Source organism: Lissotriton helveticus, chromosome 9 (assembly GCF_964261635.1).
Source record: "Lissotriton helveticus chromosome 9, aLisHel1.1, whole genome shotgun sequence".
NCBI lineage: Eukaryota > Metazoa > Chordata > Amphibia > Caudata > Salamandridae > Lissotriton > Lissotriton helveticus.
The window spans coordinates 600,464,083-600,491,039 of record NC_136070.1 but is presented as its reverse complement, the minus strand read 5'-3'; the positions used below and the strand labels follow the sequence as shown (position 1 = coordinate 600,491,039).

The following is a 26,957-nucleotide window of genomic DNA, read 5'->3' as shown; positions in this document are numbered from 1 at the left end:
CAGAGGTAGGGTGTTGAATTGTAAAATGTCATAGTTTCAGCATCCAATAGCCCGGTATGGGGGATGTCCCAGCCCGACGCGAGTGCTCCCTGCATCTCAGTGGCGTGCCCTCCTGTAAAGCAGTGATTCATCATTGCTCGTACCTGTGAAGCATGGGAGGGGGCCACACCAGCAACCTGAGGAGTGAGGAGGAGGGGGTTGCTACCTAACCCCACTAGACCAACAAGCTAACAGGTGGGACCAGGGTGTGCAGTGGACACAAGCCCATTCAACTGAGACCCAGAGCCACGCAACCCCCGCCTGGTGCTCAGTGACATCACAACCATTGGGACCAACATAGAGCACCAGAGGTCGACAGGGAAGGCGTTTTGAGGCGGCGTGTCCCAGAGGGAGGGAGACAGAGGGAGGGAGAGGCTGGCAGAGAAAGGAGAGAGGCAGGCAGAGAAAGGAGAGAGGCAGGCAGAGAAGGGGAGAGGCAGGCAGAGAAAGGAGAGAGGCAGGCAGAGAAAGGAGAGAGGCAGGCAGAGAAGGGGAGAGACAGGCAGAGAAAGGGAGAGGCAGGCAAAGAAAGGAGAGAGGCAGGCAGAGAAAGGAAGAAAGGAGAGAGGCAGGCAGAGAAAGGAGAGAGGCAGGCAGAGAAGGGGAGAGGCAGGCAGATAAGGGAAGAGGCAGGCAGAGAAAAGAGAGAGGCAGGCAGAGAAAGGGAGAGGCAGGTAGAGACAGAGGGTGGGAGACAGAGGGTGGGAGACAGAGGGTGGGAGACAGAGGGAGAGAGAGAGGGTGGGAGTGAGGGTGGGAGAGAGTGAGATAGTCAGAGTGAGTGAGACAGTCAGAGTGAGACATAGGGAGGGAGGGAGGGAGAGAGGGAGAGAGGGAGAGAGGGAGGGAGGGAGGGAGCGAGAGAGAGAGAAAGAGAGAGAGAGAGAGAGAGAGAGAGAGAGAGAGAGAGAGAGATATTTGTGTATGCAAGGTCTGGTGGCTCAGTGGACGAAGGCGTCCGCTGCAGGGACCTGTGATCAACCTCATGGTCACAGTTTTTTTTGTTGCTCTAGCCCCGCCCCCTACTCCACTGACCCCACCCCCACTGGTGCGGCCCTCGGACACAAACCACACTGTATATTTGGCATCTGAGAGAAAGTTTGTGAGTACCCATGCTCTAGGTTGTTAGACCTTTTTAATCCTGGCTAGGGAGTCCGGAAATAAAATAGGGAATTTGATATCCCTGAGCTAGTTTTAACATCCCTTTCTGAACTTACTCTTCAATTGAACCCTACTCTCCTTTGTGTTTGTATTTTTACCCGCATCCTACTGCTACACCTCATGTGTTGGTCTGCGCAGGGGTGTGTTTAGCAGCCCAATGATGAAGCATGCCACAGTCGTGTGGGTGAGGGCAGTTTTTCAAACATGATGACTTTGCCATATATATAACACTATAAGTAATCTTTTCACTCCTACTTCTTTTTGTGTGATGAGACTCCCCATATGTGATGTTTTCAGAGGGTTCTGTAGTTCCTTCAAAAACAGAAGTGGTTTTGAGCTGCAATTTGTCCTATCAATTATGCAATCTGAATTCCCAGGTAGCAACCTATGTAGACACCCATCTAATAGGAACGTTTACATTATATGTTGTTAACTGCTCTGCAGGGCTTTTTAGTGTGATGGCTTCTACATTACAAGTGTGCCAGGTCCATAAAGGAGGCCATGATGTCACCAGCAAACATAGTGCATTTTAAGACATCGCCTCAAAATCTCATTCCAATATAATTTTTTTGGGTATACTATTCTAGAAAGAGGGAGTTCAAATAAAAGATTAACTAGGAGGGCAACCATGCCTGGTCCCTCTCTGGATTAAAATATCATTGAATGGTAAACTGTTTACCCTGAAGTTTGCCTAGAAGTTTTACTAGCAAGATCCCCATAATAATTGTGGTCCGAATCTCAGTGAGGCTATTTTGTGTTTGTGGTAGGTTCAATAAAATCTGTGAAGTCTTTTTTCAGCATCTACTGTCAGTAAAAGGACATTTTTATGTCATTGTTGCGCATTTTCTACCATCTATATATGCGCCCAATAGAGTTTAATGGGAGAATCCTCGGGGCGGCCCATAATGAAATGCCAAAGTGTATGAACAGATGACTGGATGTCATCACTTTTGGCACTCAGTAGACCCATAATTCAGATGTTGTTGTGTCTAGATTATTTTTCTGGCTCCTCTTGCTCTTCCAACTTCTCTCTCAAGAGATGCAATTAGGGTCCTTGGTCATGGTGTTCTTGTAATGGTCGCCCAACTCTCTTTCCAGGTCACTGACCCTATTACCAAGCCTTCTTAAAGTCCTTCCAGTTTGTGGCGGCAGGACTTTTAAATAGTCCTAATGGCCAGGATTCCCATCCTTACCTCCATTAGGATTTTTTGTAGTTAGTTGTGGTTCTGAACCTTTTTCCTTGGAGACCCTTGGCGACCAAGGTCCAGGTTCTTCGTTGCTTTCTTGGTTGCTTTGTCTGCTAGCATATCATTCACAGGCTCTCTTAGCTTTATTATTAGTGCTCTTTTTGTTATTTGCGAATCTAGACTCCCTTCCTATTCCATCCCTTATGTCACCCTTTGGGTAAAGCAAATGAGGGCAGTTTAGGTTATTTATCACCAGATGGCTCTCACTGACAGTGTTCTTTCCAATGTGAAGACTGACGGCTGTTCCAGTGGTATGATTTGACTGTGACTATTGTTTCTCTAACACAAGTGGGGTCTTTCCCATAATGCTCTAATTACAGCCCAGCAGCCTCTTAAAGTATGCTAATATTGGCCACTGTCTCAGAAGGTATATGTAGATGGTGTTCCCTTGTATAGTTTTTGACAATTATAAGCTGGAGTGAGGAATTCAAAGTAGTGCATACAGTACATTTGTCGGATGTCAAGGGGATCCAACAACCAGACTGCAACCTATAACGGGTTACCTCATTTTCAACCTTATCTATAGAGCTCATCAATTCCTTTGGGAGGCTGTACCCTAATGGTGCTCTCCTCTTCTAATACCAGGGAAAATGTATTTACCCTTTTTACTTTAAATTGAAGCACTAGTCTCTCTGCTGGGTGGATGCCTGGGCCGCAACACCGGGAGGGCTTAGTTTTAACCCCCCACCATTACCTCAACAGTGGGCTTTCAACTCCCAGTCTTCCTTTGAAAGTCACCATCTTTGGCGGGCAGCGTGTGCCTCTACCGCTCCTGCTCAGCTCCCCTTATTGTTCTCAGTCTACCGAGACGCTTCACCTCTTTTGCTCGCCATACAGCTGCCTGAGAAACTCAGAGTCATGCACAAGCTGGTCTGATTACATCTCCACCCCGCCACCACTAGGATGTGTGTGTGCTCTGAGGAGGCCACGGCCAGCTGCCCAATCCAGGTAACACTGCGTTCCTAAGAAGTCTGGCCAGTGTCTCCTGCTGATTGGGAGATAGGCTCTTCAGCTCTGGCTGTGTTGGAGGATTGTGTTATTATTGTCCCCCTCAATCTCTTCTTTCTCATTATTGCAGATGTTTGCCAAAGGATCAGCAAGCATGTGTGTGGGGATGTGTACACAGTTAGCTAAGACACTGTCTCTCCATGTAAAGAGGCAATCTATTTTCGTACCAGTTTTTATTTTTAATAGTCACTGATTTGGCAGGGGTGAATGAGTCATCAACAAAACAGTATAAATGTCTACAAGAAGGGAACTAACCAGTGTATGTTCGGCAGCATCAGGGTAGATGATAAAGCAGAGACGGTGCAGAGGTGAAAGCAGACACAGTAGCACCTGACTGTCTTAAGCCATTGGCTCAATGACACTAATTTACAGGAAATCCTTAGAACTTCTCGGTTGGAGGTTTAGGAGGCTTGTTCTGAATTTTAGCCCCATTAGAAGGTGGTTCTATGGGTGTGGAAGGCTGGTCCTCAGTAGAAGCTGCTTCTAACTGACACTTTACTTGTTAAACTGTCCAGTTTGTTTCACTCAAGTGCTGTCTCAAAGAATGCAATGGGGACAGCGTCAGAAGTAATGGCCTGAAAAGGGGACATCATCAGAGGTTGTTGTAGGGTAAAATAGTGACGCCTTTCCCTGCTTCCAAGTCTCTCTTAACAAAAATGTGGCAAATTAAGCACTCCTTTGGCTAATGGTTTGTGGCAGAGACTTTAAAGACATTTTCAGGGCCATCAAAAATAATCTTTAACCCATAAATGGCACAGGGCAGGACCATGGACTTCTTTTCTTTGAATGATTAAGCCAAAGTCAAAATGTATTACCCCAATACCAAAAGAAATCCCCAAACAATATTCACTAGTAGGAGAAGAGGAGAGTAAACTTGATTTGAAAACAAGAGCGAAATGAGCACTTGTCTGAAGTGAGCAGAGCAAGGTTTCATGAGACTCCCTCACATACACAAGGTATGGTAGAAATCTGAGCAACAGTGGCTTCTAGGGAAGTGCTGTACATTCACCATACTGGCTGAAGTTTGGGCTGTTTTCGATGGCATGAATGTATTACCAAATAAACGTTATTAGAGAGCTCCAGCCTTTTCATGTAATTCGTAAGGGTAGGGGACTCCCAGCCAGACAATGAGGAATGATTCAAGCGACACTAGAGAGAACGTGCACTATTAATATTTTTATTGCATTTAAAATTTTTCCTGACGCCTTCCTATGCAGGTCTGTGAGCCTTCTTTGCCTGCATCATAACTTTTCCCCAGCTCGGTGGGACTGCGCCCCCCAGCACACTATTGAGGAGGAGGGATCTGCAGGTGGAAAATGCGCTTAAAAGCTCCCCACACCTCCTGCAGCGTTTGACGCCTTCCTAGGCCGGTCTGTGAGCATGCTCTGCCCGCATCATAACTTTGGCCTAGGTGGGGTGGGAGTACGTCCTAGTGTGGGATGGGCTCAGATGTGCACCCGAGCGAAGAGCAGGCCAAGAAGGGCTAGTCATAGCCTAGAATAGGCAGGGCTGGGGCACCTTTCTTGCCCTCTTAACTCTGCACACTGTCATTTTGAGGCGGGCTTTTACCCATTTAATGTGTATATAATCCTCCTCCTCCTGTGGTGCGTTGGTGTTCTATTTGTTGAGGCTTCATTGTTTGCATTACCATGGGCAAAAGGAAGATCCTTCTGGGGTTCCTGCTGGCCACCCCGCATTCACGCTTCACCATTGCAATTTTCTGGTGCGGGCAAAGGACTAAGTATTAAATGAAATCAAACTGGCGAAGTGTCACCTTTCGCTCACCTCTGAGGAATTTGATCTACTCCCACTTCTTTACCAAGATATTCACCCTATTTTGCCTAGTAGTCTTGAGCCTCATTCCCTGGGGTACTCCCAGCTTATGCACCGAAACCAACTGTGGGAGAGATTGTTAACCTGTGCACTCCGATAAGGGATCTCCTTGCAGCAGTTTGTTGAGGGTGGGGGGGAGGTGGGGGGTGGGGGGGAGAAGCACATGATAAGAAATATATCAATATCATTTGCTCTCCTGACCCACAACTAGATATCTGATCAACTGCCAAATGCAGGACAAAGCCCTGAAATTCAAACCCACAGATCCCAAGGTCAAACCGGCAACCTGTAGGAGGGCTGGTGCAGAGTCTGTGCCTGTGAAAGTGCTTGCTCTACTGGCCGACTTGTGGGACAGTATGAGCAAACACCTATGTGAACTGTTGGACGCCAAATTACACCCAGTTTATGACCAACTTGCCTCCTTGAAGCCTAACTGGAAAAGTTGGCCGATAGCAGGGCCCCTGTTTGCACTCGGAAATCCCAGAAATATCAGTGTGAGATAATTGCTGAGTCCGACTTTCCACCCAATACTGCACCACCAATAACGTCATGCCAGGAGCCTAACCCTGTGGTCAGAGTAGACGTCAATAGCAGAACCCTGGCTGCTGTCACCAGACCAGCTCTGAGCAGGGTGCTGCAGAGCGAGGGTTAAGCCTCTCTCATTAAGCGGATTGAAAGCAGATGTCCTAGTTCGAACCCCCTTCCTGTGATTGGCCTTCCTCCAGAATCATACCCATACATAATTGTGCTAGCAAAGGCATCCAGCCCACCAGTTGATGATTCAGAAACAAAGAGGGGACTTATGAACAAAATCATATATTGGCTGAATATAAATGTGTGCGGCTATTGGGACTTTTCCAAAGAGAGACTGTGTTTTTTTACAGGCATTTGGGAGGCCTGTTGGGCCACTGGCATTTAGTCATGTATCTGCGAGGCCCCCTTGCCCTCCATTACTACCTCTGCATGACAGATTTGCGGCCTTTGCAGGGCTGGAAGATAATGATAGACAGCATGGTATGGAGAGTGGTCATGCCAGAGCTGGGGACTGTGGACACTCCACTGGGATACCACTAGGATGCATTCGGCTACTAATTAATCCTGATTTTCTGGGTGTGAAACCTGTCCTAGATTGTTCCTTAAAGTCCTGTGAAGGGCAATCTAGGTGGGTGCGTACAGAACTGATGGAGGAGTGTGCTGCTCATACATTAACTTGCTCTGCTGGAACATGGCTTGCCTGACCTCAAAGGATCAAATAGAAATTTGTCACTCCCTCCTCTTAGACTACGATATAGCATTTATGCAGGACACGTGGGAGGTGAATGAGGAAGTATGCAATGGATACATGTGTTGCTGCCTCCCTGAGCTATCCTCACCCGCTGGCCATGCCAAAGGAGGGCTGGTAGCCTGGTTTGAAGTCTATATTGGTTGTCCAATTTCACCCATTGCCACAGAACAGGTTGAGGATCAGGCGTTTAACCTTTAGTGGGAAGAGAAATATAGGGTTTGCATGGCAAATTTTTATAATAATAACTTCTCAAACAAGGGCAGCTCTCACTGAAAAGGATGTAAGGACCGAAAGTCCTTTGAACTTGCTTTTGGCATGCAATTTTAATGCCAAGAAAGTTTTTTTTTGCCTCCTTGATCACCAACAAATTTTTGATCTCATCGATGTCAATGCAATGGATGGTAGGGGCTGCATCTTGCATCCCGCTGGCTGATTGCGACTTAGTAAATGTGGCCGGAGTCCTTCCACCTAAGTCATTCAAACTTTTACTGAGAGGGGCTCTGGGTCAACATAGATAACGTCTTCCATGCCTAAAAGTTTGTTTTCCCCCATTAAGGGGAGTGAGGTCCTCACCTTGGTATTTAGCAACCACAACCCTACTGCTGTGCAAATTGCACCCTTCCTTAAGTGCCAACATGCAAATTCCAGATCTAGCCAATGACGAGCCACAAAAGGCGCAGGTTGGTATGGTGTTTTGCCAATATGAAGCTAATCATGACCCAGGTCACCAGCCATTGTCTGGCACTGGAGAACGTTGCAACTTGAAGTTCGACATCCCAGTTTAATACTAAATCATTTTGCTGCCCTGTTATCACAGATGAAATGGCAGTAGACAAGACATATAGCCCGGGCCCCTACTCATGCAGAATCTTGGTTTGATAAAGACTGTAGAGTTGCAATTGCAGCCAGTAGAAAGGTTTACACCCTGGCTTTGAAAAAAATAAAGTGGGTCATAAAGTAAGAGGAATGGGAGGCTATAGTTGGTGCTTGTCAGCAGAAATACTCTCAGGCCTTTGTCAGCATAAAGACTCTCAGGCCTTTGAAAGGCAGTACGGTCAGTTTTATCTCCTTCCACGTCCACCAACAAAGTTACCGTCCACATTACGGCAGAGGCCTGGTTAGTGCACTTCTATTCTGTCTACTCACCTAGTAGTGGGCAAAGTGAAGTAAAGCAGATGGCTAGTTCCTCCTGTGCCAATCTTTCATTTAGGGAGGAAGAGGTGTTTAAAGCTATCCTCAATAGTTGCAGCAAAAAGGCACCGGGCCCGATGGTGTATCACTTGACTTTGGGTCATAGGGATGACCCAGGGTTCTGGACCACAATGCTCATCCGTATATTTAATGATGTATGCCGTGCTCGAGTGGTTCCATCTTTGCTCACCTCAAGTATTTTCCCTATTTTTTTAAAAGGCAAAGCCCATGACCTAAAGGGGTATAGTCAGATATCCCTTCTGGATTCAATGGCCAAAATCATTGGCCATTGAATCTTTTAAGGTGAATTGAGGGGTCTAGCACCCATCCTTTTCCTACTCTAAATCAATGACCTGGAAAGAACATTAGTATCTGCTAAGGCGGACGTACCGCACATTGGGCAGAAGGCTGTGCCAGCGATATTATAGGCGGATGATGCGGTCCTTCTTGCTAGATGGTCTAATGGTCTTAAATCTCAAGTTTTGTATTATTTATGAGGGGTCTGGAAATGGAGACCAACTTCACAAAAACTTTTCTATGGTAAGTGGCCCCAAAAAACACAAAATCCCGTACTTTAAGCATAAGTGGTTGAATACTGAACGGGTGAACTCTTTTCCATACCTTGGTCTGGATTTTGATGGTAAGTGTACTTGGTCACCCTGCCTAAGGAGTAGAATAGTTTGCTTTACTCGAGCATTAGATATCACCTTTTCGCTTGCCACTTGCATTGACATGAAACCGGTTGCTCCAATCTGAGAGATATATACCCAGAAATGTCTCCCACCAGTAACGTATGGCATGGGTATCTGGGGTTGTTGGGGCAATCCAGGTGGAGGAGAATACATTTTGCCGTGGACTGTTGAGGGTTCCCCACTCTGCGCTGCATTTCCCTTTGCATCAGAAATTAGGCATGGAGTGCATGTAAGATACCATTAACGCAGCCCCTTTGATCCTCTGGTGTTCAATCCAGGCGAACAAGGAAGCCAAGCTTAATCGGGCTGTCATCAGAGACTGCCTTTCCTGCAGTCATGGGCTGACCATTCCATGGTTAAACTATATTAAAGATTCCTTTTCAGCCCTGGTCTGCGTGAATTCATAGCGAGAATCCCAAGCCTATTACTAAAAAAAGATAAATATTCGGTCCAAGACAGTTTTATTAGGCACAGACAAGCCACTAGGGAGAGAGTGGAGGTGGCAAAACGTGTGGTAAGAGATTATTGCATAATTCAGATGACACCTGAAATCACTCCCTACTTACTTTATGTGACAAATGTGTATAAGCAAACATTATTGACCAGATTTAGGCTGGGCTTGATTCACTGGCTGCTATGTTTCCCATTAGGACCATATTCTACTGCAGACATAGGTATCTGTCCATGCGACGAGCAATTAAGCCAGTCCCTATTGCACTCTGACTTCTTTTGTAATTTCCACCTACCATTAACAAGGAGATTCTTATTGCCATTGTCACATAGGTACACATTTTCCAAGAGTAAAAAAGCTGCCTTATGTTTTTACGATTGAACAATCATGACACCTGGCACTCTGTTGTTTGTTTTTGATATGCATAGTAACCCACAGGAGGAGAAATTCAGTTCTAAATGTAGCTTTTGCAAGCACACCTGCACTTTATGTTCTTGGCTTTCCAATATGCCGCTGAAATTTGATTAATGCACTTTTGTCTCCTTCAAGCTGAAGTTTTCAATGTTTTATATAGTGGAATTTTTTTTGTTTGTTTTAAAAAAATTCAATGTATTTAATGTTGCATACTTTATCATGTTTTTTATTATGTGCCTTTGTCATGTGTATTTTTTATGATCTACTTTTGGAAGATGGAATAAAGATGGAATAAAGTTTAATGATGTATGCCGTGCTTGAGTGCCTACACTCCAAAAAGTGTAAAGAAGACAGCTCGGAAAGCAACAACATTCAAAATAAGGTATGTCACAATAGGTATATGTACAAATAACAGAAAAATCACATTCTCACCAAGTTCAAGCAACTGGACACTCCAAGCAGCCTTCATATGACGAGTAGACTTATCGTCCGGCTTCCTTCTCTCCCTGGGCCTCAAAGATTGTGCAGCACCTGGGTAATGTAAAAGGGAAACAAACTGTAAGGATATGAACTCTCATTAGGTGCTCAAGAAGCACAAGGGAGAAGCTGTCTAAAAGCAGAGTAAAGAATCCAAGCAGATCACAAGGAATCTAATTCACACCCCAACTATTGTTGAACTAAAACAGCTCGGTGAAGACACTCCACAATGTATTCACTGATTAGGTGACTTATTTTACTTGCTAGCTTACATATAAATGAGTCTCGTAATAATTTCAGATCAACAATATAAAATAAGAGCATATTAGAGAATGTTTAGAAGGCATTCTTAGAGTCATGGATTTGTTCGGAATAGTGCATACTGCTTGCTGATTATCTTACAGAGAGTATGTGAACCAATGCTGAGGTAAGGGAGTTGAACATCCAAGTGTTAACTCCATTGCGGTGAGACGGGACCAGAGTCTGGAAGTCGTCCTCCTGGCAGGAAGGTTTTCAAATTGTGGAACAGGGACATTGGGTGCTTTGGTCTAATGAGTGATGTGGTTAGTGAAGCTGAAGCAGAATTAACCTGTAAGCTCTCCAACCAGGCATGGTCAACTAGTTGTGTTATGAAGTCATACAAGTTAATTTCACCAATCCATTCCTAGACCTGGTGATGTTTTGCCTTTCGTGAACAGAATGTGTTATGTCTTTGTCAGGTTCAGCTTGGGGTAGGCTCTGAACATTCAGGTTTGGATGCTGGTGGGACAGGCCTTTATGTAGGCCATATCATAACAGGTCTGTGACCTTTAGGTTCAGCGGGGTATCATCCGTGTACTTGGGAAAGCTTGTGTTTGTCAGGTAGTAGAACTCCAAGGGACTCTGCGTAAAGAATAAAGATCAGCATTGAAAGGGTTGAGCCTTGAGGGGATGTTATAGGTTACTGGGAAGGGCTAGGATGACCCGTAAAACTCTATTCAATTAAGAGTATTAAACAGTGCTTGAGCCGTGAACAAGGTGGCAGTTCCCATTCCAGCTTTTCTATTCCCATCTTTTGGTTCCATTTAACTCTACTATTTCTATTCTGTACTTGTTTTCAGGCTCTCCTGTTTCTTTCAGTGAAACTGTGAAGATTTCAAGACAAGCATAGACATGTTTGCATCATGCGTTGCTTATTGTCTAGGATGACATGTGTTTTGTTTATAATGCCGATTACCTATAATCAATACTATAATTGAAATGATAAATTTGCAGCCATGATTATTTAGTCTTGTTAATGCCTTAGTGTGTGTACGTCCTGCATTTGTTTACATAATACAAGATAACATCTGATCAGATACTATAAAAAATGGTATCGAACCATAGTCAAAAAAGGACTTTGCACTAGGACTATCATATAAAAGATTATGCCTGTCTGCAGCACCAACCAGCCTCTGTTGGAGGTAATATCAAGCAGAAGTGGTCTTCAGCAGGTTGCTCTTAAGTTTACAGCCCAGAACAAGCTATGATAGAGAATAAACTACTTGCCATTTAATAATGAAAACACAGGTATGCTGTGTGTACAGGTCAGAAACTTGAGCACAGACTTGGTATTTTCTGCCTTAACTAAAAATTAGGGTAGTATTTAGAAATAGTCTGATGGCATTAGGCTGATAAAAACTCAATAACCATGTTAGAAATGTTCCTGCAGTTTTTGCTGATCATGACCTGCTTCGCTGCATTTATTTTTGCATTCTGTTTGGTTACCAATCATACTTTATGCACTGGATTAGGATTTAAAATTATATATATATATATTTTTTAAATATAAGCCCTGTTTCTTAGTGCTATTTAGAGGGTGTTATTCATAGACGAAAGAGGGTTTGGTGTTTCACTGTGTCCCTGAACTCCTTTTATGAGGCTAATTGTTACCAGTAAATACTTCCTTCCTTCATAGTATTGCTCAGAGGGTTGTGTATGAGCTGCAGTCCAACTGGACTTCTCATTCGTATTGGTGCACTGACGGTGCCCTTGTGCCAGGGGATTAGAAATCTGACCTATGGAGAGAGGGAAGTGGAGGGTGAAATAGTGTAATTTAGTGGTAAAGGGAGATGAAAGCTGCAAAGACGTCCATCAGTGCCAAAAGACTATCTGATCTGGAGAGTGTTGTCCCTTTGATGGTAGATGTGTCTACGCTGAGGTGTAGTCATGGGTGAACTGCTAGTGCGGCCGGAGGGAGTTTACCTAGATTTTATTCACAAGGGACACCTTTTGCAATGATCTTTCAAAGAAAGGAAAGCAATTGGTTGATATTGGCATTGAGGCCTGTTTGGCAGGACTCCGTGTACCTTCAGAGTCGAAAACCAGTAGCATCAGTCCAAAACTTTGGGAGAGATCATGCAAAGAGAGGCATTTACTTACACAACACCGCGCGTACAAGGATTTCTGCATGGAGTGAAGTGAGACGGACATGAGATGCCAAGACTGAATTCAGGGTCACCACAGAGGATATTTTTCAATGTGAACAGTGCAGTGGCTTGCAAATGATGAAGCTACAGTGCACTGGCCTCTCATAACAACTAAAGAGGTGTATCCAGAATAGTGGAGCTAGAAGAACCACCAGGTCTTGTCTACACTGTACTTGGCCCTGACAAATTGTAAATGAAGCTTTGGCCTGCTCAAGATTAATTGTGAAAGTAGAGACTGGGTGCAGCACAGGAGCCAAGGCTGAAGAAAAAATGTATCATGCCACATCACAGAATTATCTCCAAGAGATGTAAGAACTATACGAGGAAGAACCCCAATAATAAGGCAATGCAGCACTTACATGTCGGAAAAGAGTGCTGCTTTGATACTTCAGAGTTTGCCTACTGCTATCTGAATAGCTAAACCTATGTCTCATACAACTGTGAGGTTTCTAGTACCTCCTTAAGGTGCCTAATGGTGCAGAGCTAACAAGGAAGCTCAAGACAATTCAGGTAAGACAAAGGAACTCATTCCAAAGTCTTGAGTGACCTTCAATTGGAGTTGAGGCTGTTGGATGACTACTTAAAGTTTTATAAGACCTTACAAATCTTTCTCCTTTACTGGTTGTGTGCCCCCCTGCCTTTAGGCTCATGTTTTGGTTTCATGCTGTACTTAAGTCCTCTGATGCCTGAGAGAGACAAAAATAAAAGTAAACATGTGCCAATGGAATAAGGTTCTTTAATAATGTAGCACCTGAGGAGGTGGAGAAAAACTGGCAGGAACATGCCTGTTTTAACTAGAATACCGTTACAATCGGTACATGAATGCTGGTGGACCTAAGGTGAATGGTGAAAGGTGAATCCTTTAGCTATGAGCAAGAGCTTACAGGAAAACATTTTGTTTTGGAATAAGTCGCACCATATCAGACCACAAGATGACAATGTCACCACCAAGACAAACTTCAAACAATACATGACCAGCATGGCCAACTGAATGAAAGAAAACTGCTAAAAGCTAAACAATGACAAACCTGAAGAGCTGATCTTCAAAAATAAGAGCTCATCTTGGGAACCAACGATCTTGGACCCACACTCACCTCAATCGATCATGCTAGGAACCGAGGCATCATAATGGACATCAACCACACCATGAAGTCCCAGGTGAACGCCATCACCTCCTCATGCTTCCACATCCCCCGAATGTTGCGTAAAATCTTCAAGTGGCTCCCACTGGACACCAGATGTACCATCAGATAGATCCGAATCTACGCCGGCATCCAAAACCATTTTGTTTATAGACTTCTAACCTTCCAAAACGCCGCTGCCAGACTCTTCCTCTACCTCAAGAGCGGAACCCACACCACATCACTTCTCAGAGAGCTCCACTGGCTCTCTGACCAGAAGTGCTTCCAGTTTAAACTTCTCACACATGCATTCAGGTCACTATACAAAAAGGGACTCTCATATCTCAATCACTGGTTTCACTTTCACCAACCTATCAGACAACTCTGCTCAGCATCACTCTCACTTGCACACGCACTTTACATCCGCAAAACGGGAGGTTGATCATTCTCATAGCAAGCCCCCATATCCTGGAATGAGCTCCCCCAGCAAATCAGGGTGTCCTGTCCTCCTCACTTTTTGAATTTCGCAAGAAGCTGAAGGCCTGGCTTTTTAATTAGTCTTCTTGCAGGACCATCAAGACTGCTGGTATTTAGGCCAGCTTAATCACGCCCCTACACTCACCTACTCAGCACCTGGATATCCTGACGGTGATAAGCAACGCTCTACAAAATCCACCTTACACAACCCATTGGTGCTACATGTTTCCTGTGGGCGAGGCACATACCCCATAACCACATGGCGATTAGTACAGGATGCGCTGGAAGACCCAGCTTTCTCTGCATCCTTGAAGGAGTTTCTAGAACATTAATTTGAGGGGAGGACAGCCACTGTATATTTTGCCTCCACTCCATGGTTTGGGAAACCTTTAACACTAACATATAGGAGACACTACATACGGATGACTCTAGGGGTCAGAAAGCAAATAGCACAACAGTTTGACAAGCTTGACAGACGTTTCCTGGATTTTGAAAATAAGATGGCTGCAGGTGAAAAGTACATCACTGCCTTGCAGGAAGCTTACTTCATTAGCAGAGTAATGTGGACTGTGTGGCATACTGGTCAAACCATCACACAGGGGAATACATTGAACAATCTTTTGACATGGCTGACTAATCCAGATAAACGAGTCCGGACGATAATTGTGTACCTCAAGGGGCCTTTGCAGCCATCTCAAGAATCCATTAACAGAACTTTCTTAGATTATAATAAACAAGTGTACACTATCTACAATGAAGGCCCAGACTCCATTATCAATGACTATATCTGTGATATCTCATTGCCTGAAATTACATGCCAGGACTTAATAGACATAGGGCGTCCAATCTCCTCAAAAGAAGTGAAAGTAACAATATCAATTTTGCTTATCACTTTTGCCGTGTGGGAAGATCTCATGGGTTGATGGTTTACCTCTTGAGTTCTACGCATCCTTTGTAGACTTACAAGCACCCAAGTCAGTAATACTCTATAGCAGCACATTTGACCATGTATCCCCACACAACAACTCACGAGGCACTGGTAGTGGTCATACTAAAACCTAGTAAAGCCCCAAAGGAATTATCAGCAAATCCCCCCCTGTCCATATTGAATGTGGAACATAACGCACTTGGGAAAAAGTCTAGTTAACAGGCTACTGCCTCATATGCCGCTTCTGGTACACACCAACTATTTCAGCTTCATAACCGGCCATAATACATGGCAAAACATGAAGGTGACTATTTAAGATAGTGGAGTCTGCCTACACAAGTGGCCCAATGCGGCCGTAGTGTCAGATGATGTGGAGAAGACATTAAACTCCCTTTGCTGGAAATTCCATAAGGTATTGGAATACTTTCGCCTGGAGTGTAGCCTTCCATAAATGGATTAAAGGTACTTACAAACTCCCTACAACACAATTATGGAATGGCAGGGTTATCTCAGAGAAATATCAGGTACACCAGGAACCAGGCAGGGAAGTCCTCCCCTCTTATTTGCCCTGGCAATCAAGCCTTTTACAACGTGACTGCAAGAGAATGGCTGACAGCGGAGAATACCAACTGGTGCAGCATGTGACATGCTTTCACTCAAAGCAAATGACCTATTACTATATTTACGAGAAGCGAAGATCAACATTGGTGAGGTGATTAGGGAACTTAAAGTCTTAGGCGAAAGGTGAACTAGGGAAAAGAAGCATATATTTGTTGCAACCCTGAACCTCACAAATGTGGGACAGCTCTGTAACTACTCTGCCTAAGTGAGTAGCATCTACTTAAAAATATTTGGGGGTACAGATTTAATGCTGAAGCGGATGTAACAAAGAGAATTTCAGTCGGGTAGGAAGATCACTTTGGTCACATGTCTACGTTTGGTGGTCGCTTCCTCTCACAACAAAAGACCAAATAGCATTGGCCAAGGTGATAATGCTGCCATGCTATCTTTACTTTTACAGAAATGTACCTTGTAAGCTGCCTCTGAAACAATTTAAAGAGCTGGATGGTCTATTATTAAACTTGGCGTGTGACTGACAGAAAAGGGCCACATTCCTCATATAGACGGTTTTCAACACGAGCACGAGTGGCAAGCTTATTCCCGGTCTAGATCGATCACTACTGTCTCTATCTACACGTCCCCATACCAAACAAACTCTGGTGGGAGATAGATTTGGGTCATCCTATCAATGACAAAGATTGGGATAAGGCGGGGCCCTAGGGGTCGCTAGAGGGCGCACGAGCAGCATGGCCGCCAGTTGGTGAGGCTCCTGCTGCCCGGAATCTTACATCTGTAATTTATCCTGATAAACTGGATTGCACTTCCATTTAAATGTGCCTATTTGCGTATTAGAGGTCTGGCCAGCTCCGGTGAAACTTTAAGGTGCATCCGACCGGCTTTCAAAAGATACAAGCATTGGAACTTTCCGCCGAGACTGGCCCTGGTACTCCACGGATCGTAGTACGGGCGGCTGCCTGAGACACGCGAGGCCGGTGCTTACCACGCGGAGAGTAGGCCGCGGGCAGCTGATGCGGGGCTGGGACCTGGAAGCCGCGAGTGCCGAGGCGTTTGCGTCTGTCAGCGCTGTTAAACTAGTGATTCCCAGCAAGCGCTACGAGGTGCGCTGTGAGATCTGTGCAGCTCCTCGCATCAAGAGACTAGCGGAGCATCGCGGACTGCCCCCCCCTAACTGAGCGCTGCAGCCATTGGCTTCCACAATACTGTACACCCTCTAATGCTCACTAAGACTCTAGCAACAGAAGCCTCAAATTTATTTGAAGAACTACTGTACCAACACCCCCTTGGGAGGAACACCACACCGGGAGTGAAGGCAAGCTTGAGCCTTATTTACAAGGCCCCTCCCACAGAAGCAACAGGCGGGCGGGCGCGACCACACGCTAGCAGCCTGGGCCCAATACTGATAGGGGCACGCACCTGGGGCTAATCTCCTGAGGCAAGTGTAGAAAAGCTGCTACTACAACCGAAGCACCACCGGACAATCATTGCGATAGTTTGCAAGCTGGCAGTGGGGCGCTGCCGACGACTGTGAGCCGCTCGCGCGCGGTTGACTGTGGACCACTCAGGAGTGGCGTAACCATGGGGAAACCAGACACCAGGCAGCCTAAGCTCACCTTTGAAGTGACAGGAAAGAAAGGGCCTAAGCCGAACTCGGATGATGCGGCAACGGACGGAGCCAACAGACCAGGCACCAGCGAACCATCCTCAGACATTGACATGAGGCAGATCCTGCAGGAAATGAGACAAGGATTTGCCACAGTAGTTGACAAAGTGGATCGCATGTCCTCGCGACTGGACGCAATAGTGCACAACGTGGACAAACATGAAGAGCGGCTCACAGAAGCCGAACGGCGCATTTCTGACGATGAAGACACCACTGCGGGTCATACGACACAATTGGCACGGATGGAGAACTTGCTGCGCGCCATTGCCCCAAAGAACGAAGATTTGGAAACCCGTAGTAGGCGCAATAACATCCGCGTAACGGGTGTGCCGGAATCCACCGACACCGGGCGCATGGAGGACTACATTGAAAAGTTGCTCCTGACATCCATTGGAGCTGAGGCCTTCTCCACGCAACTGATTGTTAACGCGCACATCGATCCCTTGGACCCCGACCGAAACCTGGCGCACCTCCTAGACCCATCATCGCTCGGCTATTAAACTATCGTGACCGCGATGTGGCACTGCGCGCAGCCCGCACCAAGCAAAATCTGGTGTACAATGGTGTGTCCTTCTCGATCTTCCCGGACTTCACTCCAATGGTGCAAGAGGAAAGACGTAAATTCATTGACGTGAAAAAGAAACTGCGTGCAGCACAGATAGATTATGCATTACTGTATCCGGCACGACTACGAGTGAAGCATCAGGGGAAGCAAGGATTCTTTACAAATCCACAACATGTCGAAGATTATCTACGCTCGCTGAAGGGGCCGCACCGGAGAGCTAATGGACGCGCCGAAGCACAACGAGATGCTAGTCCACGCGAAACCGAAGAGGACTGATCTATGTGACTGACCGATTTCCCGCCTATGCGGGGCGCAATTGGTATTTGCCAAAGACTCCGGTGAGGCGCTGCGGCTTGGACTGACTGCTGCCCGCGACAAAGGGAAGAATGCTGTTCATCCAGTGGTAACGTATTCCGGGCCCCACTGCCCTCCCTCGTATACAGCCTACAGAGCGCACAGGTCCATGGGCTTGAGGAGAGGGCGGTGTTGGTGCTGCTCTCTAGACTGTCCCCCTGCGGGTGTTCCCCGATATTATATTGCACTGTTTGGGGGAATGCTCTTGGTATTGTTTTGGGGTATGACTGTTCAACTGTTTGGGAGTAGGGGGGAAGGGTGGGTAACGTATGCTGGCAAGTTGGGGATGCTTCAGTGGGAGGGGGTGGATCTGAAGGAAGTATGTTGCATGATGTCTATGAAACTTTGATGACTGCTGATAGGATCCGGGAGGGGATGCGGGACCGACTGGAAGGGGATGGGGGGGTAAGGGTTGTTTTTATGGTGTATTCGGGACGTACACAATTGAGAACTGTCTATTTCTGCAATAAATGCGATTCATGGAAGCTAGGACACAACGTGATTTATGGAACACCACAGGGATGTAATACATGTCATACTGGGGCTAGGTGCTTTGCATTGATGGGTCTGGCGAGCAATCACCAATGTCAATATGAAACACAAGACACATGGCAAACACTGACTTGAACCTTATCACATGGAATGTGCGGGGGTTAGGAGACCCGCGAAAGCGGCGACAGGTACTGGCATATTTGGATCATCATGCTGTGCATGTTGCCTTTTTGCAGGAAACGCATTTTAAGCCCACCACTAATCACACCTTTGCCTGTAGGTGGGCGGCTCATACGGCCTTTTCCTCCTATTCAACTTATGCTAGAGGAACTGCAATACTTATCAAAAAAGGCACGCCATTTACTCTGGTTGGCAGCAGGCGGGACACTCAGGGACGATATTGCATGGTATGGGGGGAGGCTGGGACACATGGCGGTCACCATGGTATGCAGCTATGGACCCAATACTGATGATCCTCACTATTTTACGGACCTTTGGGCCAATATAATGAGTACAGGTCCAGACCACATAATATGGGGCGGGGATTTTAACGTTGCACACGACCCAGCCATCGATAGATCACACCCTGCCCCCCACCACTACACTAAAGCAGGGGCTGAACTATGCACTTTGGTCAAGGAATATAACCCGGTTGATGCATGGAGACACCTTCACATTGATACACGTGAGGGCACTCACTTCACAGCGCAGGCTAGGACTTGGGCGAGACTAGACTACATCTTCATATCCCCACAGCTTTGCCCTGCGTTGGTTCAAGCACAGCACTTAGCCAGGACTTACTCCGACCACTCACCTGTAAAAATAACATTAAGGGCTGATGACCTAGGTCCGCCGAGGTCCGCCTGGCGACTACAGCCTACAATGCTCCTGGACGTTGTATTCCAGGAGGAACTACGAGAGGAAATTTCAGACTTCTTCAAATGTAACAAAGACTCAGTGAGGGATGTAGAAACTATCTGGGATGCCTTTAAGGTGACCCTGAGAGGGATTTGTATAGCAAAGGGATCGGGGGTACTTAAAAGTATAGTGACAAAACTGACTACGTTGGAAACTGAGCTCAAAACGCTTGAATGATCACTGGCGGAATGCCAAGATGGATCAACGCTATCGCAAATCAGGGGGAAACTTACGGAATACACAGATGAGGCTAGCCGAGAGACTGAATTTAGGGGCCGACTATGGACAGCTCGTAGATACGGCGAAGGTGAAAGACCAGGGAAGGCGCTGGCTGCGGCAATCAAGTTGACGCGACAGCCGAACACAGTACTAGAGATTGATGGGCCGGATGGGCTGCTATACAGGGATACAACACAGATTCTTAATACTTTTGTCGCGCATTACACCACATTATACACCACCACCAGAACGGGAAAGCTTCAATTGCGCGACTATTTGCAGGATATATCCTTAGGCTGGCTGAGTGACACACAGAGAAACTTTTTAAGTGCCCCGTTTGAAATAGATGAAGTATGAGACGCTATAATGCACATGCAGTCAGGCAAAGCTACTGAGCTCGACGGGATTCCGGTAGAGTTTTATAGAACATATATTGAATTCATGGCCCTGATTCTGCGGGAAGTTTATGAGGACGCACTGGAGGTCGGACATCTCCCGCCTTCCATGCGCATTGTTCTTATCACATCATTGCTCAAACCTGGGAAGCCGGCGAAAAGTTGTGATTCATATAGGCCCTTGTCGCTCCTAAACTGCGACGTAAAGATACTTGCTAAGCTTATAGCTACACGCATCAACCTCCTTCTGCCTAATCTGATTTTACCTGACCAATCGGGCTTCGTCCCAGGCAGGGGGGCGACCTCACATAACCTACGCACTTTTTTTACGATCATGAATAACATCCATGAGGGCTTGCCTATGGCTGCCATCTTTTTGGACGCCACTAAAGCCTTCGACTCCCTGGAGTGGGACTATGTGTTCCAGGTGTTGGAACGAATGGGCTTCCCAAATATATTTATATCTTGGATCAGACTGTTATACGAAACGCCGGTGGCCAAAGTGACTATTAATGGCAGACTGTCTCAGGAATTCCCCATCACAAGAGGCACGAGACCAGGCTGCCCCCTGTCGCCCCTATTATTTGCCATTGCTACTGAGCCCTTAGCGGCGAGACTGCGGCAACATCATAACGACAAGGCGTTACAATGCCATCAACGACAGATCTTGATATCAATGTACGCAGACGATATCACCCTGTACATTCGAGACCCTAGTCATAACCTGAACCCCATCCTCAGGGAGTTTATTCGATTTGGCGAACTCTCTGGCATCCAGATAAATTGGAGCAAATCATGCTTGTTTCCCCTCACGGCGTCCACAGTGAAATTCAACTTGGACTACCCCATTGCTTGGTGTGAGGAAGACTTCAGATACCTGGGGATCCAGGTGACAAAAGACAGGGGGAATTGTTGCAGCTCAACTATGACACGACTATGTCCCGTATCACTGACAACATTACTCGATGGATTACCCTCCCATTGTCCATGGCGGGCAGGGCATCCCTCATAAAAATGGTTGTGCTGCCGCAATTGCTTTACCTATTCCTAAATGTGCCTTTCTACCCTGGAAGATATTTCTTCCAGCAGCTCTGATCGGAGCTCACTCGATTGGTGTGGGGCGACAAAACGGCCCGGCTGCGATGGGACGTCCTAGTTAGACCATATAACCGGGGCGGCTTTGGTATTCCTGACTTTGAATTATATTACTACTCTGCTCAGACGCACTATGCTTACTTCTGAATATACCAGCCTCGATACATGCCCCAGATAGCGGCAGAGCACAGGCTTGCTCATACCGTCCCAATAGAAGGGGCACTATATACCCCCTCTCAGGGTAGAGATCGGATGCCGTCCACTGTGATGAGCACTGTGAATGCATGGGCACGACTGGGAACTATACTGAACACAGACATGTTGTACTCACCGTTGCTACCGCTTACTTATCATCCAGATATGCCCCTGGTACAAGAGACAGTTTTTCAGAAACTGGCTAAACGTATAAATGTTGCTACATGGGGCGACTTGTATGATGCGGGAACATTTTGCACACTGGACACTCTAGGGTTTGATACCCCCCCCCCCCCATCTCCTCTGGACACTTTCCTCTATATTAGGCTGCGCCAAGGACTGAAAGCAATTACACCAGACTTCCCTAATGAGCCTCAAGTCTTTGAGCCACTACAGCGTATATTGCAAGACGAAACACCCAAGAAACTGGTATCTAAGATTTACAGAACCGTACATACATTAAGAGAAACACCACCGCTCGCGGCCAAGACACACTGGGATCGGGAGTTAGGTGTGGTGATCACGGACAAGCAATGGGAATTTTGCTTACAACAAACTGAACGCGTTTCATCGAGCAGTAGATTCAGAATCATACACTACAAATTTATACACAGACTTTATTACACTCCAGTCCGCATGCACAGGTTTCATCTGCGGGACACCGACACCTGCGACAGATGTCACGCCCCAGGGGCCGACTTCCTACACTTGGCATGGGAATGTGAGGGTGTGCAGACCTACTGGCGTCAGGTATTTACAGCTGTGTCCAAGATGATACACACGGACATAGTGCACTCTCCATTACTTGCGTTGCTGGGGTGTGTAGAGCCCATACCAGCGGCACACCGGAAATTTATTGCACTGGCATTTTTGGTGGCTAAGAGGAGAGTAGCGTGCAGATGGGGGAGAGGCAGAGCCCCTAAGTTTAAGAACTGGCTACATGATCTCACATACTGTCAGAAACAGATTGCTACATACTCTGAGCTACTACCGATTTCTGCCAGGCCGGCTGATATTAGGGCCCCATTGCAGTGTTATCTATTGGAGAGTGACGACTCCCACAATACAGAAATGCCACACACATCACAGACTGCGTGCCTTACTGGGGTGGGCCTCTGAACAACCCCAGCTACTGTCTTAACACAAGGGAGTTTGGGGTGGATTGCAGAACTGAATGTTGTCTAGGTGACGATACACTACAGGCCCTCCTACCTAGCCTACAGGGCGCGATTCATTTTGTCTACTTGTGTAACTTTTTATGATTCCCTCTCGTGCATGCAAAGGGGCATGGTTCTGCATTAGACCGGCCTGGAGAACTTGAATTGCTGTGTACCTACTCTAGCCACAAAGACTTTGTATTTTAACACTGCCCATGATACGCGGATGAGGACAAATTCCAACGGCTCCATACTTTGCACTGACTTGTATTTTATATCCTAATGTTGGTCCAGGCACATGTACGCATTGCTGATTGTTTATTGTAATGTATATCCATGGATGCACCATTCTTGTTACTTAACTGATAAAAATTGAAAATAAAGTTGTTGTTTTTTTAAAAAGACTGGGATAAGGCCCTCGAATACCCTAAAAAAAATCTTCTAATGCTGGTACAGTACTACCAATCACACATAATATATGTCCCCCCACATGATAAGCAAGTTGCACCTGCATGGAACAGTGTGCTGCCCCATTTGCCATGGGGAGAAAGCAGTTTTTATCCTATGTTGTGGGATTGTCTTATGATCATACAGTTCTGACATAAGATTCAGGAGGTCTTTTTTAAATTTATTTATTAAAGTTTTGTATAGCGCTAGCTGGACCCGAGGGTATCAGAGCGCTTCACAGCAAGTACAGAGGCGTTAGACAGACATTGCGGACGGAAAACAAGGCAGGGAGCACAAGAGCGAATACAGTCTGTACAATAGCAGCCAAGCGTAAAACAGGGCGGACAGTCATAGGCAAGTCAATCAGCTCTGGGGTGAACGAGAACATGGAACTTCAAAGTCCAGGTTGAGTTCTAGTTAGCTCCGGAACGATGGAGGAAGAGGGCTTTGAGTAACTTCTTGAATTTCGGGAAGGAGGCGGTCATTCTGATGTGTGGGGGGATGGAGTTCCATATCTTGGGAGCATTGCCCGCAAAGGATTTGCTAGATGTTGAGAATTTCTGGGATTTCAGAGGAATGAGTAGGAGCGTGTTGGAACTTCTGAGGTTTCTAGACTGACCGGCCCTTTTGAGCTTGTTGGCCAGGTATTCAGGTTTGCCTGTATGCAGGGCTTTGTGTGTGAGGCAGGCTGTGCGGAAGCTGCCTCGTTGGTCAATAGGGAGCCAGTTCAGATCCTTAAGAGCTGGGGTGATGTGTTCATATTTCTTTGTTCCTGTGATCATTCTTGCAGCGGCATTTAGGGTAGAGGTCAGAGGTCGCAGGTGCGATTTGGCTGTTCCAGTCAGAGTGGCAATGCCATAGTCAATTCTGGAGAGAACCAGAGCATGCGTGGCCTGTTTCAAGTCTTTCGTGGGGAGAAATGGTTTTAATTTGTAGAGCAATTTCAGGTTCAGGAAAGCACTTTTGGCAGTTTTTGAGACGTGTTCTTTCATATCCAGTTTGGGGTCAAGGGTGATCCCTAGGGATTTTATGGAGTTCGATGGAACAAGAGGAACATTCAGGGCATTTAAGGCTTTGAGCCATTCAAGAATTTGGGGGGTTTCTTCTTTGTTTGAGATGAGGAGCACTTCTGTTTTTTCTTCATTGAGTTTGAGGTGGTTGGATGAGAGCCAGAGTTGAACTTCGGTAAGTGTGTGATTCAGTCTGTGGATGTCTGTGATCGACGTGGTTTCCAGATAGAGTTGAGTGTCGTCCGCATAAAGGTGGAAGGGGATGTTAGCTTTCCTTAGAATTGAGGTGAGGGGCTTCATGTAGATGTTGAAGAGTTGTGGAGAGAGTACTGACCCATGAGGGACTCCTCTGCTGATGGGAAGAATGTCTGATTCACAGCTTTTAATTTTGATTCTTTGTGTGCGGTTGTTGAGAAAGGAGGAGAACTATTTTAGGGCAGTCTTTTCGAGGCCTGCTCTCTCCTTTAGGACATTGATTAGCAGGGCATGATCAACTGTGTCAAGTGCAGCCGATAGGTTTAAGAGGATGAGAAGGCTGCATTGGTTGGAGTCGAGCGACATGTGTAGATCGTCCAGGACGTTAAGGATTGCGGTTTCAGTACTGCAGCCTTTTCTGAACCCTGATTGATATGGGTCAAGAAGATTCGTGTTCTCTAAGTGCTGGGATAGTTGCGACAGCACACATCTTTCCAAGATTTTGGATAAGAGTGGAAGGTTCGAAACTGGTCTGAAGTTGTTCATATCCTGTGGGTCAAGGCCCGTTTTTTTTAGTAGAGGCGTGACTTGACCTATTTTAAGGCAGTCCGGGATGGAGCCCTCGCTCAGAGAGCTGTTGATGATCTTGGCCCAGATAGGGGCTAGAGTGAGCTTCAAGTCTTTGGTCAATCTCGGGGGAAGCTGATCAAGGGAGTGAGATGAGGGTTTGGCGGTGGCTATGAGATTGCTTATCAGTTCAACCTGGATAGGTTGGAAGGAGGACCAGCGAGTGGATGTGATTGTTGGGTCTTAAATGGGTAGTTGCAGAGGGGTGGGAGGAGGGCAAAGTGCCGAGTGATCGGTCAATTTTGGCAATTTTTTCGTTGAAGAAGCTGGCAAAGTCGTCGCATTGGGATTTGGACGCCACCATGTCTCCTGTTATCGGAATGGAAATTTGGTTCTTGATGATGTTGAAAAGTTCTTTGGGGCGGTTTTTGGCATTGTCAAGGGCCGCACAGAAGAAGGACGACTTTTTTGTTCTTGATATGGTTATAGTAGCTTTTGCGGGCTGCCTTGAGCTGGTCCCGGTTGTGTGAGGAGGGGTTGGACCTCCAGGATCTGTCCATGGATCTTAGGTGTCTTCTTTCATCGTTAATGTCCGTGGAGAACCAAGATCTGGAGGTGATGTTTCTTTGTTTTTTTAGTTTCCTCGGTGCCAGCTGGTCTAAGACGAGCTCCAAGTTGGAATGGTAAAGCGAAGTGAGTTCTGTGGTTGAAAGGAATTCCGTCGAGTTCGGGAGGAGTGAGCTGAGGGCCTTTTCTAGTTTGTCATGGGGGACTCTCGATAAGTTTCTGGTCCACTTGGGGGAGGTTTGAGTGGGAGGGACGGAAAGCGCCGAATGATTGATATGAAAGAGGATGGCGTGATGGTCTGACCAGTCTAATGGGAAGATGTGGTCAATTGAAATTGTCTTTCTATCCGCGATGATAGCATCCAGGGTTGCTCCTCTGTGGTGGGTTTCCTCTGAGCAGTGCTGGGTCATGTCTGGGTCAAGTTTTTATCCTATGTTGTGGGATTGTCTTATGATCATACAGTTCTGACATGAGATTCAGGAGGTCTTAAGGACTATTATAGTCAGGGAGAATTGCACTATACAAGAGGCCTGCAAAATGGACCTTGCCCCCACCCCAAGCGAGGCAAACCAGGAACTAAGTTTGCTGATTTATTACTGATACTGGCAATATCATCCAAATGCTTTGAAATGGAAATCTCTTACCAGCTCACAGATTAAACAAAGGAGTCAGCCGCAAGACGATATAAGCCCTACAAAGGTATAGCATAGGGAGGAGGCCCGGGGCATCCGAAAGTTCCAAATTGCAAGGGAAGGGGATGAATTGTGTGCCACACTAGTAGAATCCAGAAAAAATGACAATGCCCCATGAGCGGCAGCAGGAATGGTACCACCTCATCTAAAATGATCATCTATAGACAGTACCTTAACACAGCTCTTTTAAGTCGATTGCCTGTTCTCCCATTACAATTTCTTGATCACATGCCTCAACAATTCAGAATGGTCATTACTAGGCAGCCTTGGATCTGAGCCACAAGCCAATTATTGGGCCTATAATAGATAAGGAACTGTTACCGTTCACTGTTTATTAATGCACTTTTCCTTTTGTAGAACATGCAGTTAAACATAAAGTAGTATGGTATATTCTGAACTAACAAGCAAAATTGTAATCACAGCACCGTACCTCACAATGATTTGATCATGTAATCTGGTAATGGCGATAAACTGTATCCTTCTTCCCTAGATAGCATACCTATCACTGTATGTAAATGATATATGTTAATGAGAAGCTGATGAGAAACACCTGCTGTTCATATATCCAGACTGTATGCAAACTGAAGGTTGTAATGTTTTATATAACCAATAAAAACAGCCTAGGAGTGCAAAGAAGATACAGGACTGGGGATCTACAGAAGCCTGATATTGGATTGAGATCTCTGTAATATCCACTACACCATTATAGAGAGCTGCAGGCAACACTTTTCTCCACAATTGCTTGAAGACAGAGCACAACTCCTATATCCAAAATCACAGCAGAGCGGTTTAGAACCAATATAAGAACTATACTATTTAAAGGTGCTCTGAACTTGAATATTTGCTTTCCTTGACAGAAATGTGAAGAACGCCTACATCAATGGCATCATATATATCCACTATCCCAACAGAGAACTGTAGATAACTTCAATATCCAGTACCAGAGCTATGAATGTTTCCATTAACCACCAGCTATTTTAATTAATCGAAACTTCTGTAATTGGCAATGTAGTAAGAAGGACCTGTATATGTGATTGTAAACTGCCATTTACTATTGCACTTTACATACTTGGCAT

At 46.0% G+C, this 26,957-nt stretch overlaps 1 protein-coding gene across 2 annotated transcripts in view; it reads right to left on the bottom strand.

Annotated features, from left to right (window-relative positions):
- LOC144781655 (uncharacterized) overlaps positions 1 to 26,957 on the bottom strand; it is a 196,511-nt gene that overhangs the window by 49,842 nt on the left and 119,712 nt on the right. For both annotated transcript variants that reach the window (XM_078660620.1, XM_078660621.1), the window contains exon 8: positions 9,754 to 9,852. In XM_078660620.1, the coding sequence (XP_078516746.1) occupies positions 9,754 to 9,852 (99 nt within the window). The remainder of the gene's footprint in view (positions 1 to 9,753; positions 9,853 to 26,957) is intronic.